We start from the raw sequence: 12771 nt of genomic DNA on the forward strand, positions 1-12771 counted from the left end.
TGTAATTACTTTACATCACAATGCAATTGCTTCATTATGTGATAGCTACGTGCCAGAACACTCACTTGGGCATTCTGTCAGCTTTTTGTTTCAAGATATTCTAAGCAGCTGTATTTTTCCTAGAGGTGCATAATTTCTTGGGATTCCCATGTGTGGTTCCAGGCTTTGTTGTTAGTCAGTACAGAGACACAGCAGAAGTGAGGGACAGAAATTCTAGAGCCCCCAGCAGCATCTGTACTTACCCTGCTCATTGTTCCCTCCATTTAACAGAAGTTCATCATTCTGTCTTTTCATTTCTGTTATGTACTTAAAGGCCTGATCCAGGATCATGTTCTTGCTCTGTAAAAGAAAACACACATACAAGATTAGGAGAAAGGTCTAGAATTTGTAAATCCATTAGTGACGAGGCTGCACTTACTCCAAGAGATTTTTATTTTAAAAATATGCTCTGAATATCACTGGGAAGAGTTTATTTCTTCTGGTTTGGGTTGGGTTTTTTAGAGGTTGTTTTTTGGTTTGGTTGCTTTTGTAAGATGAAACTACAGGTTTTGTGAGTGATGCTGACCCTAAAATGCTGTGAGATTTTACAGAATAACATTTCCAGTGCAGGAGCTGACACTTTCTGATGCCCAGAGGTAGATACTAAGGCCACAGATCCTGAACAGCCAACATCCTTTCTTGCTGATCAGCCTAAAATTCATGTTCACTAATAAACATACACATCACATGAGATTTCCAGGATACTGCCTTGTAAATATTTTATTAGAAAGGCAACAAACATGGAACAACTATCCAGGGAGATATATGCATAATTTTGAAAGTAGTATACTAGGGAATATGGGAAGAGAAAATGACCCATCCACAATCATCTTTTTATGAAGCTATGCTTATTCTGTCTGCAAAACCTTTGTTCATTTTTTAATTTCTTCTATTGTTCATTAGGAATAGTATCTGCTAGGGATTCCTCTATCTTGAAAAAGATGCTTCTGTGCATCAATCTCAAAGCATTTGTCCTGCTACATCTTTTGCAAGGAGAGCGTCTTAAATTACTATTATTATAATTTCAGTTTCTGAATTGCTTTCAAGCAATATGAAGGATGCCAAAAATATAGCAGTCATATGCAACACTTTCAGATATAATGCTCAAAATCTGTGAAACTACATTCATATGACCCTGAACTTCCATCCTAATAACTAGTGATATTTTTGAGTATATTAATTCAGACAGTTTTTCCTTCTTGCTAATACAAATAATAAAATAAGTATTTATACTTCTACAGACAAAGAAACATTTGGACATTTCACAGGAAACTTGTATGCACCTCTGGATGGACACTCACCTGCTTAAGTGCTGGAGAGCAGGGAATGAGTTCTCCAATTCTGTTTATCCCAGCATTAATCTTTTTCTTTCGATGTCTCTCCACTAAGCAAAAACAATATGTACTGTGTCATCTGGTTGGGCAAGTCAGCACAACAGAAGCACAACTAGGATAATGCAAGGGCTCATAAAAACATTATTTCATTACACATTGGAACCTGGAGTAACTTGAGTGAAGAAAAATGTTCCTCTAAAGTAAACCTCATTAATACTCACTGGAATCAAAGAGCCATAACATAAATAGCCTTTAAAAGGTGGGGATATTTTGGACCCCTTCATAAAAAAGTTCCTACAACTCAAAATTCAGGTTTTGAAACTGCTTTCTAACACAGTTTTATGACACTCTCTTCATAAAGCAGATTAAATTTGAAATTGATTAAATCTACACATACAGAAAGCAAATGAACAAAGATTATGGAAAGAATCAGTTTCAGATTTGGGAAGCAAACCCATGCCTCTTAAATTCAAATGTCAAATTTAGCACCAAAAGAGAAATAATGTAGATTTTATGAATCTTCAGGCTGAATTTTACATTTCTATTAACAGAGGAGCCAGCCAACAGTGAACATAGCTGAAGCTCTAGGTAGATGGACAATCAGTTACTCTTTTCTATGTCCAAAGGTTTAACTGTTCCTTAGTGTCTAACTGGCTGGGAGTAAAGAAAATACTGAATGGAGACCAGTTCCAATGAATCACCTATCTTGGAGAAGGTCAGAAAATGCTTCATTATAGTCTTCTAGTGATACCATTTACCTGTTCAATAGGTCTGAATATTGGCAGAAAGGGTCTACACTGTAAGTCTAGGAGAGGTTTTCACAGACAGTATCTCTGTTTTCCATCCACCACAGCAGCCTCTTTCAAACATAGTTAACTCTCATGTAGCTTATTCGTTCATGGTGCAGAATGAACATTTTGATTTGTGCAGTTGCTCTGCTTTTGGTGGCACACAGAAACGAACCAAGACCTGCAGGTGAGTGTATTTCACTTTGCTCCATTACAAAAGACTCACTAATTTAATTTAAATAGTCTTATTTCAGTAGCCTGTCACTTCAATTTACCTTTCTCAAACAATTTTTTTAATATTTCAGGAGAGATTGCTGGCATTGACAGAGACAGGCCTAAATACACTGAACACAGCAGGACGAAGTTTCTTATATAAGAAATTTACCATATAAATTAGAGCACCTCTGTGAAAATTAAAACACAGGACATTTAATATTTAATTTTTAGATATCTTACTAATACATACCCATATCACAGTGTTAGTGAAGTGCTACTCTTTTGTTTTGGTAATATTTGCAACACTCTCCTCAGCTTTTCCATATATTAATGACTAAGAAAGTATAGGCTTGGAAAGAGCTGGTTCCCACATACTGCAGAGTTCAGCCCAGGTAATAAAGATTTTGGAAAGCTATCAACAAGTGAAACAGGAATTCCAATGAGGCCAACCATCTTAGAAGTAAACTTGATAAGACTGTTTCCTGATTCTTCTTAATTCTTAAGAAATTGGCCACACCCTGAGCACACTCAACAAGCACAGCACAGCTCAGGCTTCATGTGGAAACTGCTCAGTGGTTTTTCCAGCTGAGTTTGTGAAGATCACATGATACTGCTGTTCAGGTAGAAGAAGAACTGCAATCAATTTCTTTGGATAAACCAGGCAAAAGCCTTCCAGACTCTTCCCCAGTCCATCTTTCTGTTCCTGTTTGCAGAAGATGCCATTGGCACTAGACACTGACTGGGTGCTGCCCAAGGGATGTGACTCCTGCCAACACACAGTCAACATTTGCACAGAATTTCTGGGGTGTCAACATCCAAGTGGTGCCTTAGGAATAGGCTAGAATAATACTTCTAATCCAGGGAGCCCCTAAAGCTCTCAGGTAGGACACCTGTCTCTGTTTTGACAGAGGTGATATCAGTTGTATGTGAATGCCTGTGCAGTTGTTTTCCTTTGAAATTGAACACCGCTGAAATTGTTTACTTAATTTACTAGCTTTGGAAAGGCAGGTGTTCCTTCATACTTTAACTTTGTACTGTGGAAACCAGCAAACTAGAAACAATCTGCACAGTTATTTTATGCAAGGACACAGAAAAGTGTTTGATAGGGTGAGACTTTTTCAATGTACTAAACTCCTATGGATGAACCTTCTCATGCAAAGTACGTTTTACTACTCCAGAGTGTCTGTGCTTATTTCCAGACCAAACAGCAAAGCATGATGTTCCCACCTGCATTATGTGTCTCCCGGTTTTTCTTTCTGTGAAACATAAAGGGAAAAGACTCATGTGAAACTGAAGGTTAAAGACCTGCACACAAACAAGTATTTCTTATATTATTTCTATTACAGATAAAAATACTAAATATTATAGTCTGTTCTGTGAACTAGAAAGCAGAAGTCACAATCAGATATTCTTAGACATTGGTATTAGACAGTTTCTAACAAAAATTTGTTCATGGTCAGACTTAAATCAATTGCAATATAACATGGCACAGTGTAATGCTCCACTTGATTATTTATACATATTTATAGTGGAGAGCTGGGTTTTTATGTTCCTGTTACACTATGCAATGTTCAAAAAGGCCAAAGATTTTTAAAAACTAGTTTTGTTTCTGAGGAACAAGACAGTTAAGTATTTGTCTGAAATGTTGCTTTTACATTCACTGGATCACTGAAACAGGAGAAAACTTTACCATGCAAGTTGATTTTCCAGCCACATTGCCTTCAAATATCATAGCTTCTGGTGTCAAAGAGGCTTCCTTTGTGAGAGAAACCAAAAATACTGTTCCTCTGCAGCTGCTGTTCTTTACTGTCTCAAAATTCTGAACAGGTGTCTTTTGGGCATGTGAGGGTTGTGTCTGGTTTTATATGTTCACCTGGGACTGATGACAACAATCATTGTGCAATGCCCCATATTGCTTTACTGGCAGTCGGTAAATTTCAAATGTACACTCTACATATATAAATAAGATGTACTATACACATGCACTAAGACAAATAGTTCCAGGAAGTACAGTAAAGCAAAGCATGTGTTTTCTGGAAAAAGCAAATTCCAGAAAAAAAAATTCAAAAAACTTCTGTCCCACAGCACACTCTCAGTGTAGATGTCTGCTAGGGCATGCAAAAAGCAGAGTGACATCCTCCGCTGTCCTTTTGGCCTGTCACAGAACAGTCCAGATGTAACAAGGAATCTGAGGTAAGAATGCACGATACATGTGGAAGATGTGTGATTACCATGAGGCACAGTATATCCTTTGTGCTTTGAGTTGATACTGATTTCTGGTAACTCACTAAAGATAGCCTGCACCTAGAGTAACTTAGACAAGGATTAGAGACAGTAATGCTACTGCTGCAGGTCAGACCCAGAGACATCTGCTAAGAAACAATGCTTAAAGATGATCATTAATACTAAATATGCACAGGAATATAAGGACTGGACAGACCCAGATGTCCCTTGGTTGACATTACCATTACAGAACACAAAATACTCTGCTGGTCAGGTAAGAAAGAGTCGCCAAATCTGCGAAGACTGAAAAACCTTCTGTAGGATAAATCAATGTTCTCTCTGAGCTTTCCTGATCATATATCATATCCTACATGGTTAACTAGTGTAAGATGAATGCTGCATTTAACTAAGGACTGAAGACTTCCCCTACCAATCAAGTATTAGATCACCCATGTTAATACAAAGGAACAAAACTCTGGAAAAGTTCTAGTAAGGACCGAGTCACTCGTTACAAATTTTGGTCATAGTGTTGCTGTACAACCTCAAGGTGTAGTTTGAGTTCCTGCAGAGATTTGAGATGTAAGATCCATATTCCACTGGGAGGTGAGGAAGAAATCTAAACGATCCTGTCAAAATTAGTATAGTTACCCCCCGATACCTACAAGGAGCCTCCACAAAAAGAGAGGCTGTGCTCTAACCAATGCAGCAATGCAGTTTTACACACATCAGAATAGTCAGTGAAATAATTAAAGAATCTCTTTTGCCTAAGTCACCCAAGTACACATATCTTTAACAAATAGTTTGGCATAGACAGGGCAAGAGAGAAACTTTTGGATCAACCCTGATGAACACACAGAACTTCTTGTCCATACCCTTTATAGCCAAACTTTTAGCCAGAAACTTTGTAACTGCAACATGACTGCAGACTAGAGACATAGTCCTTTTCCCACAGGAACTCACCGATGCTGCTTCTTAGTAGGTGTCTCATTCTCTGTCATCTCTGGCATGGTTTCGGAGAAGAGAGCCTGAGGAAAAATCATGGAAGGAATTAACAACTCCTGCACTTTTATGAATCCTTAGCCCAAGACATTTAAATGGCTCTGCCTTGGAGCACAAGGACAGGGCCTTACTACAGTGTAGGCACAAGTCGATCCCCTTGACTTAGAGCAGTTGATTTTGTGACATTAAAAATTAAGCACATTACCTATCAAGAAGTTTTCCAAAACCTGTCTGTGATGAACTGGTTTCCATTTCCTCAATTACTTCAAACTTAAAAACTATTATAATCCCAACCACTTCCAGCAAACAAGAAGGATATTTAAGAGTACATGACTGCTTTTCAAATGGGAAGAGGAACAGCTGAACTCTCTCTTATCAGCCCTTCCTCACTGAATATGCATTCAACTCCCAGTTCAAAATAAAGTATGAATGCTAAGCAAAAGCAAGCTACGATGAGGACATTTCATTAACTACAAATTTAGAGTGCTCTTAATGTAGCAGATTACAAAACTTACTTGCTATTAAATTACTGTACACCTTAAAACAACCAAAAATGACACCCCTAAGCTCTCAGATATGTAAAATTCAGCTAAAATTAAAGTTATACATAACAACCTAATGAATTGCATCTAACTTGTCCTCCTCTTGAACAGATCGGTAGCCTATATTTAGATAAACAAAAACCTTATAAAACTACACAAAAGATGAGATTAAGTCAGTGATGGTTGAACACATATCTACCAGAGGAATAAATTTCAAAGAGCAAGTGACATAAGTATACCATAGATGACAACAGGAAAAAACAGATCTGGTTTTTGATATGTCTGAGCTCCCTATCTACTTCCACAGCTCTGTTCACTCTCTCACCAACCAACCTGTTATTGCAACTCTTCCCATGGGCCCTCAAACTCCTTGTGGCTTCACCTTTCTCTGGCTCCTCCCAAAAAGCTTCCTTCAACAGGCTTCATATCTTTAGGGTATTTTTTGTCTGTGCGCTTGGACTGCAAGGAAGTGGAGGTGGTTTTTAATATAACTTTAAACACCAAGCAGTTCTTAATGTAAACTGAGTCTACCACTATTGGCACTGGCATCAAAAACAAACCCCCAAAGTAATATCCTTACAAACCAGAAAACCAGACACCTATGGAGCTCCCAAAGCACTGAAGCATACACTTCACAAAGGGCTCTGTGCACACACCTGTGTGTGTCAAACTAACAGAAATAATCTGTATTGTATCAGAACTGAATTCAGATACTGCTTTTCAGCCTTTATGCTCTAGAAGTTAATTGAATATTGTGCTGTTTACCACTCTAATCGTGAAGTACTTTCTCTGTTCCAGGAAAGACTTGGGACATGTTGGCAAACCATAAAATAAAGCAAACAGGAAACAACCTATGAATAGATCCAACTCAGGGAACTCAAAGTGCCTGAAGATTTCAGGAACATAATTCAACTCCACCTACACAACAGTGTTCACACCATCACAAAACTGGACACAACCCTCTTGAGATGAGTTACAGTGTTCCATTGTCCCACTGGGTGTTACACAGAGCCTGCCTAAACACAGCCACCACAGACCTCTCCAGTCCAGCCATGGGAGCACTTCACTTTATATTCCTCCATGGACTTTGCTTTCTCTGTGCTCACTGCCCATCCCCTGCATAAATTATGACAACACCTGACAGAGTTAACAGTCTTTTATTTTGGGAGAAAGCAGTGGTGCGACTTCAGCACGCTCTTATAAATTGTGTTACCTCATCTTCAAAACAAGATTTCTTCTCCTTTAAATCCAATTAGCTTACTTCACTAACAAGCTTATTTGAGTTTATATGTAGTAAGATGAATCCAGTTGTTATCCCAGCTTGTCCAAGTTAGTAAACACTCACACCTCTGAAAGCTAGGAAAGCCAGTTTCCCACCCAACTTATCCCTCCTGGGTACAGCTGGTGATGGTCAGTGGTACTCACTGATTCTAGCTGCATTCACTGTACCAGGTGATAATGAAGGGGTTAGCTGGGAAACCTTAGCAGATTAATGATTCTGATTATAAAAAAAAACCCAACAAAAACAAACCTGGTTAGAGCCCAGCCATCTTTTGGATGCTGTTGGCAACCAGAGAGATGTTCAGGTGCACAGGGAGTGACTGAGACCAGCACATCCCCTTTCAGCAGCTTCCAGTGAGCCAAAGAAGCCCAGCAGAATCTCTATCCATTAAGGGTACCAGCAGAGACAGGAGAAGCAGAGCAGCTGCCTGGTGACACTACACTCATGTATCCATCACTGAGGCAGCACCTTGTGCAGCAGGTGAAATAAGTACTCAAGAGGGCAAAGGGGTCGTTTAATTTACTGTGTACAGTACTGTTTCTGTTTAGTGAGAATGTGAGCACGTGGACACAGCTCTGGTAAAGCAAAGCTCTCAAACATGCTTAGAAAAAGGAAGATGCTGGATTGTATCATGTGGCAGTCACATAGCCTGTTTCTTGATTCCTGCACCACCTATAAAGACAGAGCTGATGTGTCTGTTGTTGGGCATTATGAGACCACAGCAAATATGCTGGAAGTCAGAGCAAAAAGATAAAAGAGGTCTTAGTTTTGATGGACTTAGCATTTTTGAAAGATTAATGTATTCATCAAGCAACTGTATTTTTTTAATTATGCAAATTTATACAGCTTGAGAACCAAATTACTATTTCTGCATTGCAGTGCATTTAACATAGAAAGCACTAATGTGGATTTAGATGGCCAGCTACCATGCAAGGCTACAGATAAAGCACAACTGTGTGAAGGTAAAGGAGTAAAGAAGCACCCACCCATGATTACCCTTCCCCAGAACAGACATGGCTGTTCTGACTCCACTGCACAGTCTGGAACACGTTCACAGCCCCATCTTCCCCCTGCCCTCAGTCAGAGCACCCCTTTCTCCCTCCTGACATGAGTTCTCCTTACTCCTATATTTGGCTCCTTCTGTGTCCACTCAGCAAAGTTCTTTTTGTTAACAGCAGCCATCCCTATCTCCCAAAGTCATGATATACAAAATATTCCAATTGCCTCACTTCTTTGTGCTGAGCAGATGCCAAAATGATTCAGCAATTCATTGTATACAGCATTCTGGAAGATAGATGGACAAGGCCTTAGTGAAAATTTGTGCTGTAATTTATTAATACAGTTTCTAACAATTTTTTGACCCTGAAAAATAATAGAAAATCTTTAGTAATGTCAAAGACCCCACTTCTTTCTTCCTCCTCTGTCCTTTTCTTTAAAATGATGTAAGATTCTTCCAAGTGATGCTGTTCCCTGCATATTTCAAGCCATCTGCTGCCACACTGAATCTATAAGCCTCACAAATGTAAACTTAAAGTCTCTATTTTATATGCTCCAGTTCCACTGGGATCTGCAGCCCATTTCGTATAGAAGATGTGGCATAGGAATGCCATGACTGTTACCCCAATTTCACTTTACTGTGGAATTACTTGAGGTGAAGTTTTTCAGTTTACCTCTCAACCAATGCTCCCACTTTCATGGTCCTGATAGCAAAAAGCAAGGCTCTACACATTATCTAATGATCTAATTAGTTTATTTTGAGCTCCACTGAAAAGAGGTGGTTAAATTTGTTAAACAACACTTGTATAAAACTCTGGGCTTTCTACTCACAGATTTTACCATGAGAAATACAGTGAACTGAAGCTGTTTTTTCCCATTCTTATTCTGTAAGGACAGAAACCTTTGCATTTTACTTGATACTCCATAGAACAGCTCAAACTGGCAATACCAGGGAGGAGGTTTTATTAAGGGCTGCTGAAAATATGGGCTTTGTGAATTAAAAAGAAATTAAAAATACTGTCTAGGTGGAGATTTCTGAGGGCTGATGAATGTTTACACTGTCTCCATTTTCCCCCTCAGCTACTGTGTGACCAGAGCTTTGACAGTGGGTTTCCCTTTACTTCTGCCACATCAATTATTGCTTCTTCATAGCAAGATCCCTTCATGGATTCTCTAAAGCAGAATACATGTATATGCCTCATAAGCTCAGAGACAAATGAATTTTAAGTTAACTCATGAAATATGCTCACTTAGCTGAATGTCATCTGCAGAAAAAATGTAGCAAAATCCAAATTCTTAAAACAGATGAAGAAGCAGTAACTCATCATTTTTATTTATTTAGTACCAAGCTTCCCTTAAGCTTTATGTAGTTAACAGCTTTCACAACATCAACCTAAAATATTGATTTGAATTTAAATGCAATGTCATCCTCAGAAATTAAAGGATGCTTTGTGTTCTGAAGATTTAAATTTAACATAATTTAATCTCTTCTATAGTTTCTGAAACATAGGGTATAAAACTTGAAAACAAATGTATTTAAACATCTTCTTGTATACCACCCATCTTTCCAGGTAGTATTTAGTAAATTTTATGAAATCTCTTCTTCAAAACATGCACTCAGTAAATACAAGAAAAAGTTAATTTAGATTATTTTGTCTGGCATTATTTTTTCACTCCTTATTTAGGAATTGTTTCCAAACTTAATATTAATTTAAAAAAAAAGAAAATAATTATTCCAATCTATTATCTTTGGCTGTACAAAACAATCTTCCTTAAATTAGTATAGCCATTCCATTCTCCTGCATCAGGCAGAAAGAATCATTTTTATATGCAACTACACATATTCTGCAAACCTACCAGCAGTCCAAATCTTTCTTCCTCTTAATATCCTTCAGCAAGCTCATGCTGTGACACTGCTTCAGTCTCGCAGCTGTTCCTGGTTTTGTACACCTCATGTAGTTAGGAATGTAATGTAACGTACACCTCAATGTAAAGCTAAGATCAATTCCAAGGCACAGACAAGAACTACTCAAATGCTTTTTTCCTGAGACAGTGTCCTCTTCATCCAAGCAGCTGCTGGAGTTCACTTCTCCAGTCTTCCATGCATGTTTTAGAGCAAGGCTAGCTTTAATCAGGGGCTTAGTCCAAGCTTTTAATGACAAGCAAGGTGCCCTTGTGATCAAGAGACAAAATTTCCTGCCCTTTCTTTATTCCCCCTTGGAATGGTTCTATTCTAATTTTGTATTTACCTAATAAAATGACTGCAGGAAAGGTAACTCAAAGCTGACCTTTGTGATTATTACCTGTGTGTATTAACTACTGTGGCCTAGCAAAACAACCTGGTAAGACTATCATACAGAAAAATGAAAAAGGCTATTTTTCCTGACAGGAAGAAAAAAAAAATCTATCAGTTTGGTTTCAGAAGAAATCCAGATTTCCCTGTTACTGTGTCCCTTAATCCACTCCCTCACAACAGCTGATCCCACTGACTGACCTAACTGCAACCTCTCAAAGAGATGAAGTTCCCAGATGTTTACAAAAACCTGGGAGTGAGCAGAGGAGGAGGACTGAGGTCAGGTGAGGCACTGGACACAGCTGGGGCTGTGACCAGCTCTGCAGCATGGATGTGCTGCCTGACCAGCTCAGGGTGGGCACTGCCACCTTGTGCTGAGGAAGATATTCCTGATGCAAACCAGCTGAGAGTTTCCCAGGCCAACCAAACTGTTCCCAGAGTTTCTGCAAAAGCTAAGAAAAGAAAACCAAAGCAAATAAGCTCAAATAAGCTAAAACTTGTTACACGGGGCAACTCTTTTTTTTTTTAAGGTGCTTGCAAATAACAGATAGAAAGAAAACTTCACTGCTTTTAGATATTTTTATTCTGCCTCTTTTGTTTGTATTATCTAAACTCAAATACATCAGCATTTTTCCTCCTGCTGACTTAAAGCAATAAAGTTTTAGTCAGGCTCTTATACAAGAGCATGCAAGAGAACTAGAAAGAAAATGTTTAGGGTTTTTTTTTTGTAATAGCATTGGAGGAAGAGAAAGGGTGATTACTAAAGTGATATTCCCTCCTATCTACATTGCTTTTGTTTTCATTTGTAATTTTTAAAATATCAATGGAAATTGCACTGGCCATTTAGTAACAAGCGGTTTTAGGACAGCATAGGTGTAGGGTCATTCTGAGAAATCCTGACCAGATCTGCTTAAGGAAACTTCATAAGAAGAAAAAAAACAAAAAAACCCCCAAAAACCTTCCCTGTTAATCATCTGAAGATCCACATCTCATATTTATTCTTCTTTGTCTACTGTCATTCCCTCCCAAATCTTCTTAAGTATATAACATAATTTCTTTTTAAACCTTAGAAGAGGGGCAGAGATAGAACTCGTGTCCACAAAACCAAGTATCTTACTCACTGTCAGTGGTCTGGAAAATATTAAAGGAGAAGTATCTCTGCACATTTTGCACCCAGCTGAGAGCTGCTGCCCCTCTCACACTGGGCAGATGATCTCAGTACTGCAAACAAACTGAAGTCACACGGTGCAAGTAAAGGAAGATGCCTATGGGAACCATCTCCTGGGGTCTGGAGCAATTGTTATAGGGGAGCAGGCATTTGGGAGCTGAAGAGCTCTAATTATGCAACCAGTGCACAAGCCACAATCACAAAGACCAGAGCTACTTTAGATCAAAATAAGGGGAACACCACTCCTCAGGGAAATCCTCCTGATCCCCTGTGTTGTGCTGAAATTCACAAGTTACCACATACCAATTTCACTAAGGAAGTGAGAAAGTGTGAGAAATGTCTCTATGTTGCAAGACAGTGCTCATCTCCCTGCCTTCCAATGCCCAATGATCCGTGGTACACCTCAAAACCAAACGATTTTCAAAGAGAAGACAGACATCTAATTATGCTGCACTTGACAAAGGAGCCACAAGTGTGTTTTGATGGTGAAAGCTAGGTGGATACAAAGTGAATGGCAGGCAAGTTCCTCCAAACACAGGTCATCACCTCTGCGTGGGTTAGGGTGAGGTTACCTGGATCAGATGGCAAAGATTGCCTGCACCAGGCTGAGGCTGAGTGCTCTCCCACTCGCTCCTGTGCAAGAGCCCGACCTTGCAGCATGCTGCCTGAAGAACAAGGAATTCTCTTCCTGAAAAAAGCTGAAACATACAAGTCATCATGGTCTGCAAATACTGTGGCCAAGATGGTTATAAATAACTCGGGAATCCATCCATATATGAAAATGTATTTGGAACACTGAAGACTTTTCCATACTTGACTGGAAAAATGTAGAAGCTGTAAGTCATAGAATCACAAAATGGTTTGGGTTGGAAGGAACCCTAAAATCATCTC

At 38.9% G+C, this 12771-nt stretch overlaps 1 protein-coding gene across 4 annotated transcripts in view; it reads right to left on the minus strand.

The window, feature by feature from the left end:
• The window catches only part of USF3 (upstream transcription factor family member 3), a 34396-nt gene that overhangs the window by 14908 nt on the left and 6717 nt on the right, over positions 1 to 12771 (minus strand). Inside the window, exons 2-6 of one of the 4 annotated variants that reach the window (XM_064410316.1) lie at positions 6475 to 6600; positions 5561 to 5625; positions 3605 to 3633; positions 1341 to 1423; positions 243 to 339 (exon numbers count right to left, since the gene is read on the minus strand). In XM_064410316.1, coding sequence (XP_064266386.1) covers positions 243 to 339; positions 1341 to 1423; positions 3605 to 3633; positions 5561 to 5607 — 256 coding nt within the window. In that variant the 5' untranslated portion in view covers positions 5608 to 5625; positions 6475 to 6600. Of the gene's footprint in view, positions 1 to 242; positions 340 to 1340; positions 1424 to 3604; positions 3634 to 5560; positions 5626 to 6474; positions 6601 to 12452; positions 12579 to 12771 lie in introns of all 4 variants that reach the window. The other 3 variants (XM_064410314.1, XM_064410317.1, XM_064410315.1) reach the window with 3 other exon arrangements.

Source organism: Passer domesticus, chromosome 2, assembly GCF_036417665.1.
Source record: "Passer domesticus isolate bPasDom1 chromosome 2, bPasDom1.hap1, whole genome shotgun sequence".
NCBI lineage: Eukaryota > Metazoa > Chordata > Aves > Passeriformes > Passeridae > Passer > Passer domesticus.